General features: G+C 24.8%; 1 protein-coding gene across 16 annotated transcripts in view; it reads right to left on the reverse strand.

Moving 5' to 3' along the window:
• The window catches only part of LOC122720982 (serine/threonine-protein kinase tousled-like 2), a 30,365-nt gene that overhangs the window by 6,730 nt on the left and 3,415 nt on the right, over positions 1–20,220 (reverse strand). For 5 of the 16 annotated variants that reach the window (XM_043948180.1, XM_043948164.1, XM_043948148.1 and 2 more), the window contains exons 3-6: positions 17,202–17,287; positions 1,217–1,307; positions 841–1,103; positions 443–676 (exon numbers count right to left, since the gene is read on the reverse strand). In XM_043948180.1, the coding sequence (XP_043804115.1) occupies positions 443–676; positions 841–1,103; positions 1,217–1,307; positions 17,202–17,287 (674 nt within the window). The other 11 variants (XM_043948220.1, XM_043948203.1, XM_043948187.1 and 8 more) reach the window with 11 other exon arrangements.

Consider the following 20,220-nt stretch of genomic DNA (forward strand, 5'->3'; position numbering starts at 1 on the left):
TAATTTTAAGAAATTAAAAAGTATATAATATACAAAATATATTTTTTAATATAAAAGACCGAGATAGAAATAAGACATAGTAAGAAAAATTCAAGTAAAAGAAAATAAGAGAAATATTTATAAATATAATCCCCAATCAAAAAAAAAAAAAAAAAAAGAGAGAGAGAAAAAAAAGTACAACAAGAAACCAATATTTATCCTTTACAAGATAAATTTATTTTGAAAATATGCATTTTCTGCATATAAATTTAATTACATAGACATTAAAAACAGTCTTAAAATCATTATTTATATAGGCATTAGTAAAAAATTAAATTTTCAATTTAAATTATTTAAATCATTTCTATAAAGAAATAAACATAAGATTTTAATATAATTATGATTAAATTTTTATGGGTCGTTTCTTATAAAATGCTTGCAGGAATTACCGAATTTTGCTTACATTTGGGGTGTTAGTCTTCGCTTGCCTGACCTGGCTTGTCCTACTGAGGTTGGTAGGCCTTACCTGCACCTGCTTGCTGACCATTGAGCCTGCAGGTTGTGTTGAGGCTGGTGGAGGAGGAGGTGGAGGTTGAGGATGAGGTCTTGGCGGCTGCATTAGTGAAGAAAATTCTGCCACTGAAGAATTGGGTGTTGTTACTTGCGGTGAAAGGAGTTGTTGAGGCGATGGTGGATACTATTGAAAAATAATGAAATAAAATATTAAAATAAATATTTTAAGGAAAACATTATAAATATTATAAAAATTAAATATTTTGTCATATATATATATATGTATATATATATGATATAAGAGTTAATTTTTATATTTGCATATATATGTATACTTTTTATATTTACCATAGGATACCCCTGTTGAGGTGAAGGACTTTTAGCACCTCCATGCCGAATGGGGCTGTTACCCAAATGATGTTTTGGAAAATACTCATTTATTTTTTTATTTTCAAGAGCAGCAACAGATCTAGACCCCTTACTTCCTACAGGTCCTCCGGTAACTCCCCCACCTCCATCATCAGCTTTACGTTTCCTTTTTCTTTCTGAAGGAGTTCTGGGTATTTTTTCTGGAGTATTTGGATCTACCTCCTTATCACTATGTGATGAGCCTGCAATTATATCAAAATAATTATAATTATAAAATAACATTTTAGCAATTCTTAGGTTAATTATTAAATAAACATTTTTTATTGTTAAATAAAATAAAAATATATCAACTTACCAGTGCTCATGTTCGAGTCTTGACTATGAACTGACTGACCAGAGTTTACAGTTGATTGAGGTGCCATCTGAATTTGTGACCCAGCAGACATCTGAAATAAAAAAAAGAGAAAAAAATGTTGATATAAAATAATTAGAATATACCTTTTTGCAAATATTTTAACAAAATAGGAAAAAGATCATTATGATATTAAATTAAACTAACACTTATTAAAATGTTATAATACAGAGAATAAATATTATGTCGCACAATTATTTATATCACAAAATTTAATACAAGCTTGATAGAAGAAACAACATGGAGAAAAATATCGCAACGCGAATCAAGACTCGTTACTTTTGGTAGAGGTTACACTTCGAAAATGATACCGGCGTACAATATACTAGATAATAAAAATCGCATGTTATTAAGACACAATTTATTATACAGAAGGAAACTTAGAATAGAGAAAGACTAATAAGAAAAAAAGAAAAACAAAGGACGTGCAAGGGAGAAAGAAGTAGGTTCAATAGGAAATGAAAAGAGAAAGAATGAGAATGAAAAAGACAGTACAGGAGAGAAAGAGAGAGAAGTGACACCTTCCAGGATAGCCTATGGTGGAGCCCCATAGTCGTATTTGCTATTTGAGCTAATAGACAGTATGTCAACCATAGGCACGGTTTCGCGCACAATTTGTATGTAAATGTCAATAGCACAGTATGAACAAAATGTGCAATATATGTTTAGAGCTAGAGGAATCACGACAAAATGGAGGACCCTAACAGAGGGGAACGACGGAAGGGCAGGGAGTTACGGAGCTATAGAAGAGGTAAGAGGAAAGGCGATGGAAAATGGAGAGGGGGTGGAAGTAGAGAAACAGAGAGAATGGGAGATAGAGAAGGGGGGTAGGACGTAAGAACTCGATGGCAGAGGAGTGGTTAGATTGGGAACCACGGACGCGCTCCGCAAGGGGGCAGTTTTACTCACTGTTTCACATCTGAACTCTGGTCAGGTCGGATAGTTAACTGGCTTTCCTATCGTACATAGTTTTCTATATACGCACCAAATGCAACCGCTGTGCAAACTGCTTTCAATGAACAACAAAGATAATCACGACGACACACTACGTCATTCGATTTGTGACGTCGATTCTCCGATAAATTACGCACTCTTATTATTATTATCAGCGGCGTGTCAGCCACGTTTACTCCGCGCGCGGTTAAGAACCCGGATTAATGGTAAGTTCTCATGGACGCGGTCACGCGTTTGCGCGTTTGCCAGGCGGAACGCACACGTTCGAATTCCACGCTCTGTCACTGACATGCACACGTTATTATGATTAAAAGTATCGCTATTATAAAGCATTATAAATATAGATGAATCGTTATAATGTTGCATTCCTGTCATCTTCATTTTTTTCGTGTATAAGTTTGTATTTCATATTTCATTGAAGTTTCAATTGTATTAATAGATATTCATATATTATTCAATTTTATTACATTCATGATAATTTTACATGAGGATTTGAATATATATTTTCATTTATAATATATCAGCAAAATGATTGTAAAATGATTATGAATATGTTTGATATTACAATATATATATATATATATATATATATATTATATATTATATATAATGTGTATATATGCGCGCGCGTGTGTGTATTTAATGATATAAAGAAAATATAGTAAAAAAAGAGAAAGAGAAGCATTTTATTTTTATTATTTTAAATTTAATAAAAATGAAAAAAAAGAACATATTTCAAAAACATAAACAGAACAATAATAACAAAACATTTGATTAATCTTAAATATTTAGATTAAATGAAATATATTGATTCTGATATATATAATCATTAAATTACATGTATATAAAAAATTTAAAAATGAATTTGAAAATATTTTATAAAATATTACGATATCAAATTAAGCACTATCATATAGAATTAAGATAAAAATAAAAATAATAAAAATGTAAATGTATTTTAACACAAAATATAAATGAAAATAATGCTTATTTTTGAATTCAAATTTATATATACATACAAATACACACTTAAATTATTAATAAATAAGTAAAAATATATAATTAATAAGTCATTTTTATATAACAATAGAAGTGTGTATAAAAATTTATGTTCATTATATACTTTTATTTCCTCACAAATCTTAAAAAATAAAAATAAAAAAAAATAGAATGAAAATTCAATTTATAAATTAAATAGATTAAAAATACAAAAATTTACATCTATTGTATTATAGAAAATTGATATTTAAGTCAAAATGAACAATGAATTACAAAAGCAAGAGGATTTTGTGGCTTACGAATGATTCGTTTCACTTTCTTGCATTTTACTGAACATGTCAGCAATTCAACAAAGAATAGGAAACTTCCTTATCGATGGATCAATGTCTGTGCCCGGAACTGGGCTAGAGGGCCGGGAATCGTTTCTCCGGCAGCGATTTGCTTTAAGTAAGCTTTGCTATGTGCGCTTGCGTTAGTGTGCGTAGACAAGGAGGTTACATGGGAAGTAGTAACATATACGAACCCAGTGAATCGGGACATGCGGATTTTACAGAACACTCCTCTATTCCTCACGACTTGATCCTTTTATGACCATAATCATAAAGTGATATTACACGATCCAAACGGCACACGTAAGCTATCCTTTTGAACACTCACGAACTTGGTTCACTTCGTATCTTCTTCAACTATGCAGTTCCACTTGTAAAAGCGGCGTGCAGTTAGCGCGCCGGGTAAACAGCAACAGCACCAGCAGCATCGAGTGCCGTCAATGGCCACGATAAACGGCATTACGCGTACGTTACACGGGCCACGAGCGAGCCAAAAACCCGGCGTAGTCTCGCCTAATCGAAACGGAACTGGAACTGTCCGACTACCGTACTGTTCGCATACTACTACCTAGCGAAGGTTTTCTTTCTCTCTTTCTTAGGTGCTCTCACACTCCCTCTTTCCTTGCCTCTCTTCTCCTCTCCTATGTACAGCAAATGAGCAACGCGCGAGATTCCGAGATGCGGCAAAAGGTGCAACCTCCACCTCCCCGCGACGGCGCTACTGCCCAACGATCACAACAGACAGTAAAGAGAGAAAGAGAGAAATTGTGAAAGTGTGAGAGAGAAATCAAGAGAGATCGAGAGACCTATGAGAGGAAGCACTGAAGAGGGGGAGGAAAGAAGAAGGGGAGGAGGAGGAGGAGGGCAAGCAGAAGTTGGCGAGCTTGGTAGAAAGAGATGGAAGACAAGTTTTTAGAAAGAGAGCTAACTGAGTGACAGAGAGGTTTGTAGGAGTAGGGTTAGGAGAAGTAAAGGGGAGGAAAAGGGAGTCGGAGGGAGGCATATGAGACATTCCTTCAGTGAACGGGTCGACCGAGTGTGAGTGCAAGCGAGCCGGTAAAATCGATGTGGCGAAGTGTAGCTGTGCCACTACAGCGTGCAAAGGGTGTGCTGTACCTTATACGTGGATCAGTAATTTGCTTTGTGATGTTATGTCATAGAGTCAAATACTACAGTAATTAATTAAATTTTATATATCAATAAATATACGATAAATGTAATAAATGTCTAATATACAATAAAATGGAATAAAATCCTTTTCTAGAATAATATATTTGTATGTTTTAATTTTTTAATAAAATGTTAAAATTAACTAAAGCGTATTATTATATTATACACGTTAATAATTATTGGAATATAATTTTTGTGTATATTAACATTCTTATTTATTACATATAAATATTACATATATATCACTCATTTATTCTTTTTCTTTGTTTATTTAATTATAGATATTTATTTTTATAATAGATATATTTATAATAAAAATTATAGAATTATTTTTTTCAAGAAAATATTATATATTTATAATTATGAATTTGGAAGATATTTATAAATTTTTCGGAGTATCATATAAACAATTAATTTCTAATAATAAACAAAATATAGGTATGTAATATCGATCTAATTAATAACATTAACAAAAGTACATACCCAGTATGTATGTATAAACTTATCGATGTACGTATGAAGTTAGCTGCAGCATTATTTTATTTCGTAGGATTTTATACTGACTTGCATAGTCGTGTAAAACATTGTATATCGAGAGTGGCACCTGTCTTAGAATTGAAAGACAGAGCGCCCTCACAACGATTCTACTAGTTACGTTCCTGGAATACGCCATGCCGACGTGTGTTCCAACCAGTGCGAGGGCGTATTACCGAGATGTAGTCCTAGTGGAGGGGATTGAAAGAACCAAACGTACGTATGAAACGACGACTCGACGAACATAACTGGTCAGACCGGCGGGCTGGCAAGAGCATATATCATCGTTTCTTACTATTCGCGTTTTAACAGTGTTAATAGTGTAATTAAATATTTTTATCAGTGTTCATTTTCAGTGTTTAAGTTTTTTACTTTTTCCATTTTGATCAATTAATTAGCCATATTTAAATATATTGTTAATATAATTCGTTAATTAAAAATTGTTATGAAATCTCATTCCTTGTAAAGAAATGTTTTTAAACAATTTTATATTTACGCATTTGTATATCCTGTGAACATATTTTTTCTTTCCCAATGTATATTTTTTTTTAATATATTATCAATTATTATATGTAATTACTAGATATATATATATATATATATATATATTAAATATTTTACTTGATATTGTGATTAAGATTTATATCACTTTTACTAGATTTCCGAATTTTAATTACGGAATATTGAAGTGTAGAAAAAATTATTAAATAGTGTTAGCGTTCATACGTGCTTTCAATTTTTGATGGGATAAGTGAACAAAATGACGGAATAGTAGTAAGTATGTATGTACATTTTATACTATCGATGCGATATTCAAGTAAGGGGCAACGTTGCAATATGTATTTCGAATGCTGTGACAACATCGCATTAACAGTTTTTTCCATTTTTTAACGATACTATATATCGAATATATAATTTCAGTATATTTTCTTAATGTAATGCGAACATATATTTAAAAATAAAATTTATCAAAATTTAAAATATAGAATTGATAGTAATAAAATTTATGCTAGAAATTTTTTTCATTAAATGTTTAGATTTAATTAATAAATTTTATAATGAAAATGTTAAAAATTTATTGAAGAATTCATAGAATATTTCAATACGATACAATATGAAAATGATATATTTTTCAAATATACTTAGATTCATGTTTCATTTTATCATATTATTATTTATAAAATACAAAATATTTGTTACAAGCATACGAAAAATTTGTGTACATTAAGTAATTCTTTGTTAAAGATTTTTTTAATATAATATATATCTTTAATCTTTATGTATGTGCGCGCGCGCGTGTGAATATATGTGGCGTGTGAGTGTATAATAAATATGTTAAAATAAATATAAACATGAAAAGTGGGAAAGAGATCAAGAACACATTAAAATAAAAAATAAAGTGAAGGTGAATATGTACATGTTTAGCTCCTAGACCTTGCAATGCCATTCGATTGTAGAGAACAGTGGCGACACAGCCACCAACGTTCGACGTGACGGCAACACAGCAATCACTACCCCTACTCCTTTCATGGAAGGGATCACTGTTTCCCCTCCATGTGTTGCCTTATCCCCCTCCAATGAACTCCCAATAGGTCGCACGCTCATTAGCCCAGTCGCGCACGATTCTCCCCCTCTGCCCCGTGCAGTCGCATGTCTCCGACCGATCAGCTGGTCGGCCACGCGGCGTTGCCTCGTTGCCTTGGCTTGCGCTCTGCTCACTGTTCATAGCCACGCGGTTTTCTGTGTACACCGTTTCAGGAAAAGTTAGGTACGATCCGGTACTCCGTGTAAACGGCGTGTGCGCATTGCACATTGCATTATAAATTCTCTTCATTTTGCCCAAGTTAAAATATTCTTATAAATATAGCATAATCATATTATCTCATGTCAAAAATTTTAATTAATTTTTTTTTTAAGGGCTCGATTCTTTTAACTTTTTAAATTTTTTTTTAAATTTGTTTTTCATACTTTTTATTCTAAAAGTACATGTATATGTATATCATTATATGTATTAGATTTATATACGAATATGTTACGTTTTTTATTGTTTTCTGTAAGTTTCGCTCATTTATTTTATATATAATCCAAAATCAATATTTTATTGCATAGAAGTATATATATTTTTTATATGACAGTTTAAAAAATTATATAATATTTTTCAATTATAATAAATTTCACTTTCATCAGTTACAATTTCATTAATTCTGCAATGAAATTGAATTTTTGAATTATTAAATACATAACACTAAGGTTTTTAATTGACAGATAATAATTTTAGTTGCGATTTTAGTTGCAATAAATTTGATTGAAAAAATTTTTAGGAGAATAATTAAAATCCGAATTAGTTTTTGTTTTTTAAAGATTCATAACTTATTAACTTTATTATTATTTAAATGACTATTAGATGGCTAAATTTAATTATTATCTATATTAAAATTATATTTTATTTGATATAGAAATTGAAATATTTATATTTATTATAAACTTACTTTTTTTTATTAAGAGAATAAAAAATAGTAAAAATAGAAAAATAATAAATATATATTACGAATTATATTATTAAATTTAAGCTGAAGCAACTTGTCGAGAAATGAACAAATATATTATGTCTATAAATTAAATGAATATGAAAATAATTATATGTTTATTTATATTTTTTAATTTCTATGATAGATCAACGTGGCAAACAGTAAAATAGGTAAGTTTTTTTTCCGAATTTCTTGAAATTAATGCCAGTTTAGATATAAAAGCATCATAAATCATTTTAGAAAGATTTTCTGTATATTATTTTGATAATTAAGATGAATAATAATATATTGTGGCAATTGAAATAAGAATATAACGATGAGAGAAAAAAATTTAAAAGAAAAAAAATTTTCACGAAAGTTTATAAAATTTTTATATGAATATGTGTGTGCATATGTATGTGTGAAACTACCGTTCTAAATGTGAGGATTATCAATATTCACTGAAATATTCACTGTTAAATTGTAATAAATAATATATCATGCATGATAATGAAAGTTAATATTTTAAACACATACACATATTCGACCTGTCTTTTCTCGTTTTTTGTTTTTGAAATATCTTTTCTATTTTGCAAATATTTACTATAAAACTAAATTTATAAATTATTTATTAACTTTTTTCAATATTATCGCATAATATCGATTTTATCGAAAATTTAAAATCTAGAAAACGAAAGTTATTGAAATTTCATTGGTATAATATATGTATTTCTCTACTATTTCAAAAGAAATGTTATTTTTGATTCATCTGTTTTTTTTTTTTTTTTTTTTAATACAATTTCTTCCGTTTCATTCATTTAATATTTTAAATATAAATGTAAAAAATGCTAAATATAATAAGAGTAATTTATAATATCAATAAAAATTTAATAGTTATTAAACTTGATATAATTTATTAAGTTATTATAAGCAATTCAATTATATATAAAACAATGTATATGAAATACATATACATATAATAAGAGAAAACAAAGATAAATGTCAAATCCATTAAATATAAGATTGATATCTTTATATCACATGGTATATATCAATTTTATTTATATTATTTATATTATCAGAGATTTTATTATAGATTAAGATGATAAAAATATTGGTATTTAGTATTATTTGATATGTTATTAGTATATATATTTTTCATTTATAAATTTGATTGGGATAAAGCTATGTATTTTCAAAGAATATAGTCAGCTTAGATGCAGTTAGTTACTTGGCGCCACGTATCACGCATCTCAATGTTCTAAGCATCGACGCGCAAGACGACATTTATTGGCATATTGCGACATTAATTGTTTGAGTGGCTCAGTCACCACAGAAATCCGATCGAAAAGTGCGATCGACGTATTTTTTTCTTTTATTAATATCTATAATTTCTATAGATATATATGTTGATTTGGTTGTAACTTAATTTACACACTAATTATAAAGTTTAAGAAAATATTTAAATTTTATAATTTAAAATTCTTGTTAGATCATCATCATCATCATCATTCATTTATATATCGAATTGCTATCGAATAAGTACTTTGACAGCTAATCAAAAAAAAATATTTTTAGTTGTAATGAGGAAAGAAGAAATATATCCAAAATACATTTTTGTTTTGATAATTCAAGTATTTTAAAAAACATTATGTATTCGGAAATTATTATAATTTTGATATTATGCAATGATTTATTTTTATATATTTTTTGAAAATCAATTATAATGCCTATCATAATATAAGATCAATATATATATATATATAGGAACAGAATGGAACTATTTTAACATATTTTTTCAATATTATACACATCTTTTGTTTAGGATCTGAATAAAAACTAAAAATTCCATTTATAATTTTTGAATAGTAAAAATCTAATTACGATAAAAAATATTATGATTCATGTATCTATAATAGATACATAATAATAAATAAATATTTTATCATATAATTTTATAAATAGATATTCTATATATAAATTTATTTAATGTGCTTTTTGTTAAAACACTATTTAACTAAAATTAACAGCTAACATTAACTTATATATTGATTTGAAAAGAAATAGTTTCATATCAAATTATTTTTAAATGGCTTATTTTTATTACCTGCAGATAGAGATGTTATTCTATGATATCATATAGCTTTATTTCACAAGATGACATGGAATTCATTATTTTCAGATATATATTTTTTATATTCTAGATTTTTAAAGTAAGATTTTAAACTAAACTCCCGGTGAACACGTAATTGTAAGTCGCATCGATTACTTATTGGCCTATACCAAGAAAACGCATAGATATGAAGTATATATAGATATGTAAGCATAATGTAGCATGAAAATATAATTTGTACTACAAATATATATTATGTGTATCTTAATATATACTTTATAGATGGTTTTATCATTTACCATGATAAAATTAATAAAATTTATTAAATTGAAAAATAATTCAATTAATAAATCAATATATATATATATATATATATATATATATATATATATATATTTTGAAATGTTATTCTGTTAACAATCATAATCATAAAAAAACAGTATTTCCACAATTTTTTTTAGGAATAACTATTTTAATACTTGTGCATAAAATTAATATTTATGTTATTATGAAATTTTTAAAATTAATAATTATTATAATACAAAAATTTTATATATATATATGTAAGATTTGAGATAAATTTTAGGGTGGGGCTCAAGTATATGAAGCTGAACCAAACACTAAACTAGGAAGATCAGTAACGATCGAATGCTCTAGTTCTTCTACGTGGCACTAGATGGTTGTTGGTAGCGACCTCTTTATTACAATGAAAAAACTATTCATTCCAACAATGCTAATTTTAACAAAATATTTATTATACAACACAATAAAATAAAATTGCATTTTTAACATTCTCTTACCGCTTACTTCTATTTATCGATCTAACTATTTAATTATTTGATCTAACGGTTCGATAGTTAAGTTTTTCCCCTTACAAATACATTATCAGTTTAATATAAAAACAAACTATTATTTATGTTTTTATTATCATTTAAAAATTGTTTTCTTTGTCAATTTGATTATTTTTTTTATTTTTCGTTAAAATTTTTTTACATTTTTTCCCGATATTATTAAAATTACATCGAAATTTTATTATTTCAACAATATTGATTCGTAAAATTTTTTTAATAGTATCTTTAGATTATTTTTAAATCATATTTTCCAAATGGTAAATAATTTCGTAATTACTAATTTAATAATTTAATTTAATAATTATAATTTAATTAAATAATTTAATAATTATCATTTGCACATACTATATATGTATATATACAATCCATTGCAATTTTAAACATTAATATATAACATTTGTTCAATGAACTTGTTAAGAATTTGCGTTCAGTAAAAAATATATTTCGAAAAGTTTATTTAGCTTTCTATACTTATCCAAGCAATCGAACGATTCGTCACTTTCATCAATGAGAAAATTTGAGGAAAGTTAGAGATCTACCTATACGATAAATGAAGAAGTTTTTCGACAAATTTTTCTTCTGAAAATATTGCCATAGCTGAAAGTGTGGCTGAGATTTAAAAATGAGAGTTCCACACCATTTACAGCCTCTGTAGGCATTGCCAACAATAAAGTCACAACATGATGAATTGTTTAAGTAAAGATTTGATTCTGCAAGCTTACACAATACAATCGATATAGAAATTTAAATCAGCATACGACACAATTTATTGTTGATTGATTATGACACAATTTATTTGTTGATTGATTGTATATTTGAAAAGGAGAAATAGTTAATAATATTTGTACGAAAACTATTTTCAGCAACGAAGCGATTTTTAAAGGAAACAAAATATATTCATCATAAAAATAACAGGTAAAATTGTTGCACTTCGAATGTTACAAACCCTCAATAAGAATCTCCAAGAAAAGCCAATGCATTCGCTAGATATCACTGTTTAGTGCTGTTTAATTGGGCCCGAGAGAGGTGATTGAGTCGAATATCCTTTTGAGAATGAAGACGATTATGCACTTACAGTTAACGGAGAATGCTACCGCGAGATGTTAAGTAACTTTTTGTGGTCAGAATTGAATCGCATTGACTTGGAAGATTTGTGGTTCCAACAAGATGGTGCCGCATGCCATATACAGTCACCCATGAAAGTCTTCGTACACCCTATAAAAAGGCCACTTTTATTAAAATAGACGGTTGTGTGATAAAATTTGTTTCTTAATGTATAAAATAATAATAGTTATAATAATCATAAAATATTTTTTGTTAAGGAAAATCTATATATCGTTACGATGAAGAAATTTCCGTAAATGCATAGAAGATAAATATATAATTATATCAAATCTTTTGATTTTTGATAATAGAAGGAAGAAAATGAAAGGAAAAGAGGAGAGGAGCGAGCGAGCGAGCGAGCGAGAGAGAGAGAGAGAGAGAGAGAGAGAGAGAGAGAGAGAGAGAGAGAGAGAGAGAGAGAGAGAGAGAGATTATTTAAAATGTTTTGTGGAAAAAAGTAGAAACATATTGCGATTAAAAAAAATCTGTGCGTTCTCAGATATTTGTGATATGATAATTTGGAATTTGTATTTATAAAAATTAAGAAGCATTTGTAAGAAAATAGAACAATTGAAATACGTGGAACAATCACTACAGGTTTGTTTGTATATTAAAATTTGAAGATTGGTAATGCCTATTTCAAATATTTAAAGATAAATAAATAATAGTATTGGTCTTACATTGGTCTTAATATAGAATTTACGATAAAATTTAATATTGTTTTGTTTTAATAAATATCACCTTCTTATAGCATGTACGAAAAGTTTTACGAGTGACTGCAATTGATAATATGATCGATTAATTTTTATCAAAACTTAGAAATTGATTAATATTAAGAAAAATATATATTAATTAACTTTAAAGATTACGTTGATTTAACGATGTTGAAAAGAAAATATAAATATTAGCACCATTTTCTGTAAAGATTTTCTGTGCACAAATTATAAAATCGATTATGATCGAATATTTAATGAAATTGAATCACAGTTATGCGCGAATATATGTATATATACTAAATCGGAAATTTTAAAAGAAAAATGACTTGCTATCTTAAAATAAATAGCTATTTGACCTCTACATTGATCTTTATCTATTTTGTATTTAAGCATACAAAATAGAGTTAATAGAAAAAGAGGAACTTTATAAATAAATTATAGAAAAAACAATACCACTCACCCACCCACCCACCTGTCCAAACACACACATACACACACAATGTTTTTATATGCTTATCAGAAATTGATCACATACAATTTTCATTTTTAGATTTTTCATATATATATCGTGAAACATGCGAATGCATAATACTTTCTAACTATGTTTTTTCTTCTTATACTTCTGTATTTTCATTTTAAAACTGGAACAAGAAAATTTTGACTATTCAATTTGACATTTCTTTTAATTAAGGAAAAGATAAAATATGTAAAAAAATAATTTTTTATTATCTAAAAATTATGAATCATCGATTTTTTATTTTTGAAAATCTAATAAATATAACAATGGTGATGTCTCTATTCTCTTGTTCATTCATATTATTTATTTTATTAGTTTAATCAAATAAGAAGAACTGTTATAATTTAATTATAATTCTTTGTCTGGATTATATATTTTATAGAATCAATATTAATTCTATTGATTTATATTTAATAAATCCAGGGAATCTATCATAAAAAAAAATAAGAATTTTTCTATAACTCATAAAAAATGGTATATATATATATATATATATATATATATATATATATGTATATATTTTTTAGATAAGAAAGGAGATATAAAAATTTAATATAATATGCTCTTATAAATTTCTAAAAAAAATAAAATATTATCTTTTGTTTTATATATATATGTATTTGTTGTTATATATATATATATATATAATAAAAAAATGTTTTAATTAGACTATAAAAATTCAATTTAATATAAATTTTTTTTATATTATAAAATATATGAAAAATAACTTTATTTCTAATTTGTAAATTTATTCCAAAGATTTAATAATAATTTAATAAATCAAATTCTTTTTTGATTTGACCAAATTTGCAGTATATATTCAATATATTTTCTTTATAATTTTGCAATAATCAATTTAAATTATTTTAAACTGAAAATATTACGCATAGTATCACATAGGGTTGTCGAATATCTCCCAGTTTGCTGTTGCAATCAGTAACTTACTAATAGAGGAATTACAAAATTTAAGATGAAGATATTATTCGTTTGAGAAAAATTTATCATAAATCTCTGAGTTGTGCATTTGTTCGGAATTATATTAATTGTTATTACTGTGATGTAGCATTGATACGGAAAAAATTAAAAGAAAAAGCGAGAGAAAGTATTTTATCCTGAATTTAGAAAGAATTTATCAATAATCTAGCTAGATCTGTACCCTGTAGACATCGCGAGAGTAATGATAACAATAGAGACCAGATTAAAGGATAAATATACACACGTATAGGAAACAAGCAATTGGCGAGAATCACGTTCGACATGCGTCCCTCTGGTGACGAAAACAGGAAAGGCTGCCACAATTAATTTTTACCGACAAATTTTCACTTGCATCCGAAGTTAATAAAATTGTTATATATATAATTGTTGTTGTTAAACTATTTGCTTTCAAATTTAAAAAAGGACAATATATCTGTGTTATAAGCACAAATGGCAGAAAAAAATTTTTTGTAAATTTTAAAGATATACATATTCACAAATATGATTCACAATATTTGCATATTCTATTACGAATATATATTAATTAATAAATATGTACATATACGTAACTTAAATATGTAGTACATATTACAGTTAACACATTCGATCATGTTATATAATAGTTGTTTTACAACAAATGGTAGATTTAGTAATATTTTATAATTTTATAATTTCTGATAAATGATATTGAATACTTGGAATATTTATAAAAAATCAAAATATCACAATTTATACGAATCGCAAATCATTGAAATTTGGAGTCAAGCAAAACTTAGATAAATATACATCTTTTAAATAATAATTCTACTATTTAATATTTATATTTAATTTATATAAGAGAATAAGAGAATAGACTCATTAAAGGCAACAAGAACAATGAAAACAGGGAGTGTCATCGAATTTATTATTATTAATATTATTGCTAATAATTTTCATGATAATGTTGTAAGAAAAAACTATACATTAATAAAACAAACAAAAGAAAGAGATTAAATATGTATAAATGGTTCAGGATGATACTTTTAATAAAGATCATATTTTGGGAGATATATATTATATTTTACAAGAGGAAAGTAAATTTGATACTTTTAAATCGAATTCAGGTATATACATAGAATTATATATGGAAAATACTGACATAATAATTATATTATGAGATAGTATTGAGATAGAAAAACACTATAAAAATAAAAAATTTATATCGCGTGGGATTATATAATCATCGATATTAATAAAAATTTAATATTCATCGACAAACTTTTAAACAAAAGATTAGAAATATTGGTATACTAATTTGGTATATAAGAAAAATTTTAAATAAATTAAAAAGAAAAAGAAATAAAAATAAAAGATAGAAAAATTAGATATTTTACTATATTTTTACACTTGATAAAATAATCATTTAAAGTATACATTTTGAATTTACATGAGAAAGAAATGAAGTATCATAGAATAAATAAACTTCATTGACGTAAATATCATGAAAAAATTAGTTAACAATATGTAGATTTATTATATAGATTTATTTATTATATATTATATATATTATATATATATATATATATTATTATTATTATATAATATATATTATATTATATTATATCTAAAGACGAACCAGTTGCACATTAATATAAGCTAATATAAAAAAAGTAAATAATAATGCAATAGTAAATATAATGCATGCGTTCGAATATTTTTATGGCACATAATTTTTTCTTAAGAATTCTTGGAGAACAATTAGGAAAAAATAAAATAATAATATAAACATAAATTTCTTTTTTTTCATTTCGATATGGAAAAATAATTAACAAAGTTAAGTTAAAAAATGTTTCGAAAATGAATAAAAAGATACTTTTATATTGATACGTTATAAAAATGTTTGTTTCAATTTGCTCGTACAACGATAAAATTTTAATGATAAAATTAATAAAATTAGGAAACTAAGAAAAGAAAGAAACAGTAGATATGTTAAAAAACATATATTAAAATTGATACACATGTTAAAAAAAATAATGCGAATAGTATTTATTAAAAAAGCTTTTAATATTTAAAATTATATCTATTTATAATTGGAATAATTATTAAAGAAAAAATGTTCAATTGAAACGATTAGAGAAATAGAAGATTTACACATAAATAACAAACAATCTTAAACTGTTTCAAAAACCTTAAACTTGAATAATAAATAAATTTTAAATAAGTTTTTTTTTCTATAATTTATTGTAATAATAAAAATAAAAAAAGAATATTATTCGAAAATCATCTACATTTTAAGATAAAATTTATTATATCGTAATTATAATCGTAATAATGAATCACAATATAAAAATACTTCACTATGATCATTTTCAGCTTTCTAGTTTAAGTATAAAATATTTTAAAAAGCATGATGAAATTGATGAAAATCAATGAACAATCATTTCATTTGCAATATTATTCTCTTTTTCTTTTTCGATATTATATTTAATATGTTTCGTTATCACGAAAAAAAAAAAATTGTACTATGGTAGTAAAATTTTATTCTCCTTTCAACACGAAATATCGTAATTTGATCAAATTTGTATTGAAATCTAAAATAGCAGAATCAAAAATATAAAACCAAATACCAAAATTAATTTTAATCATATTTAATGATAAAATCTAGTTTTATTTTAGATATTTTTTCCATAATACAATACTAAATGTACAAATCATTGTACATTTGCATTGATTCAGATTATTTAAGTTAGCCACTATGCATAATATATTCTTTGATATAAGAATAGAAAATCATTTTTACTAAGAATAAGAGACTACCGTTTGTTCGAATGATAATATTTTCCCAAATATTATAGAGATACATATATTTTCTCAGCTTTCTGGTTAAAATGAAATCTTTTTAGATTTATATTGTGCGATTCCCATGAAATATATATTTTATCATTTCATATAGTAATAATTTCATACTGTAATAAAAAGACAACATTTCTTATATTTACGCGATTCTTCTTTATCTTTGTATATATAATTTAATAGTGATATTTGTTTTTAAATGCGCGCGCGCAAAAAAAAAAAGAAAGAAAGAAAAAAATATTTATATATACATATAGAAAGAAAATGATGCGGAAAAACAAACAAAATAAAAAGAAAGAGAAAAAGTAGACGCGAAAAATAGCTTACCCTTGCTCCGAGAAAGCGGGCCTCCAATAACTCCTGCTTCCTTGGATCCAGGGTGGCCTGAAAGTGCTCCATCTTGACGCCAGCGCCTGAAAAAAATGATTATTACGTTACATCGATAAAATTGTATTGATGTTTAAATAGAATATTGATAATAAACATATGTTGCGTCAAAAAGATTTTACGGTTCGAAATAATGTCAAAGATGAACATAAATATGTTAGAGAAAAATTTTACATCGATTAACACTAAAACTGAATTTATTTTTTTTAAACGTATCTATGTATATTTAATTATATATTATAAAATCAAGAAACACAAATTTAAAAAAATGTATTATCATATTTTTATTCTATTATATTTTTATTTGATTTAGTAGATAATCATAGAAATTTTTTTAAAATCAGAAACTATTCAGAAAAATACAACGTGACAGAAATTATTTCGTTCCTTTTTTATTTCCAAACAATTAAAAATATCTAAAAAATATTTTATATCTGATTCAAGAGATATAAATTCATATTAAGAAAGCGACTAGTAAGTTTTCGAACAATTAAAAAAATATTATATAATAATAAAATATAAAAACAAATAACATAAAAAAAAGTTTCGAAAAGCTTATAAAAATAGATAATAATAATATATATTATAATGATTATATGTCTCTCCAAAAATATAAATATAAAATTATATAAAAGATAAATTAAATTTTTTACAAATTATTAGAAATAGATTCGAATGAGTTTTTTTTTATTATCAATTCTTTTCCTGCCGAATAAAAGATATAAAACTTTTAACAAAGTTAAAAAAGTTAAAAGATATTGAAATCTGAAATCTTTACAAGCAAACAGAATTTTTAAAAAATAAAAAAAAAAATTATGGGAGCAACATAATTATAATTACATTATGTGATTTTCATTTTTAAATATATGAAATTTCAATTTTATATTATTTCGATTAGACAAATTTCATGAAAATATAAAATAACATAAGAGATTAATAAAATACTTTGTCACGTATAAATCTTTCGAAAATAGTCAATACATCGATTCAAATACGAATCCCTTATATATATCATTGATATTAATAAAATGTGATCGATTAAATATGAAAAAACAATTCAAGTTAATTATTAAACATTATAATACACGTGTATAAATTATAACATTTGCATAGAATATTTTATATTATTGGAAAAATTTCTTCGGATTTTCTTGGATTTTCTTATGTTTGCAATATCATCATAAAGTTATTTTTAACTCAAAAGTCCAAACAGGAATAAACATTTTAATAGAGAGCTTTTCCATATGAATCTAATCTATCGTTTTTTAAACTTTAAATACATTTTATTCATAACTGGCTATTTAATTATAATTACAATTATGATTGTTCTACCATCAATATATTGTTAATATATTATGTCCCAAATTTTAACACATCCTGATTTTCTAAAATGATCTCTTCGAATTCTTTTTTTAATAAATATACATACATAGATATATATATATATATATATTATATATAATATAAATATTATTTTCAAATAATTGTGTTAGTTTATTTGAACGAAAAAATTTTTTTTTCCATTTAATTAAAATAATTTATTATTATTATTACAATATTTATTATTTTATTTTGTACTTAAATATATATTTATTTATTTTTTTTAGAAAAACAAATATCTTTTGTTATAATTTTTTAAATATTTCTATTTAATTACAAATAAAATCTTTATTTTTTTATATATACATCAAGAAAAAAATCATTATTTGTTATTTTATCTTTTATATTATTTTTTTTAAATAATCAAAAATTTGGAAATAATTTATTTCTGAAATAAGATTTTCGAATTTGTTAGTAAACATTTTCATTTATAAGTAATATTATTTGTAGCTTTATTTATATTACATATTAAAATGATTTTAATTTATATATCAATAGAATAGTAATTTATCTCATATTAAAAAATGATAAAAAAATTGTATTATATTATAAATATAAAATTTGATAAATATTAAAGTTTTTATGGATATAAAATAATAGATTAAACTAATTTTTATCCGTGATTTATGATTATTTTTTTCACGATAAGATATTGTTACTTTTAGAAAAGAATAAAAGCATCGAAAGAAAAGAGGAAGAAAGGAAGAAAGAAAAAAAAAAGAAGGAAGAAAGGAAAAAGAAAAGGAAGAGAGAAAAAAGAAAGAACGAAAAAATAAAGAAAAGAAGAAACGAAGAAAAGTATTTTATCAAAAATATCAAATTAACCTATTCTTAGAATTAAACATGATTTCAACAACTATATGTTCAAATCGTTATATTTATTCTCCATTTTATTATTTATAGTCCTACGTTCTATAGTACGATTCTTTTTCGCAAATTCATCGGTATACACTACATTTTAAACATAGGGATATGTATATATTTCTTTTAGGTAATACGGTAATTTTCATTTAAATTGATTCTTTATTATATTTAAATATAATATAATAGTTCAAATATGTTTGTATATATTTTGTATTTAATAAATAAATCACTGCACAATGCTACGGCAAACGAATACATTATACAAAATCTATGTTAATAATTTTAAAATAATTTTTTAGAAAATATTGAATGTTTATTCATATATATATATATATATATATATACATATATATATATACATTGTCATTACGAACTCACGAATATATACTAATATTCAATATTTTTTCATATATGTGCATCATTCATATATATATATATATATATATATTCGAAAATATCAATACAACTTATATTTATATGTATAAAATTGTAATGTACAAACTTTCAAATAATAAATACTTTAATTGTTATTAAATTTTTTAATTAATTTAATTAAATTAGAAAAAGATAAAATTTTCTCTTAAAGAGAAAATTTTCAAAATCATATACAAGTTTAATAAATATTCATGAATAAAAAAACTTTTTCTTTTTATTAAATCATTTCTTTTTAATGAATTGCAATCTTGTCCTCGCATGTGTTCTATTTTGTTTTTAA

The sequence above is a fragment of the Apis laboriosa genome, unplaced genomic scaffold, assembly GCF_014066325.1.
Source record: "Apis laboriosa isolate Shangri-la unplaced genomic scaffold, ASM1406632v1 scaffold105_cov147, whole genome shotgun sequence".
In the NCBI taxonomy this organism is placed as follows: Eukaryota; Metazoa; Arthropoda; class Insecta; order Hymenoptera; family Apidae; genus Apis; species Apis laboriosa.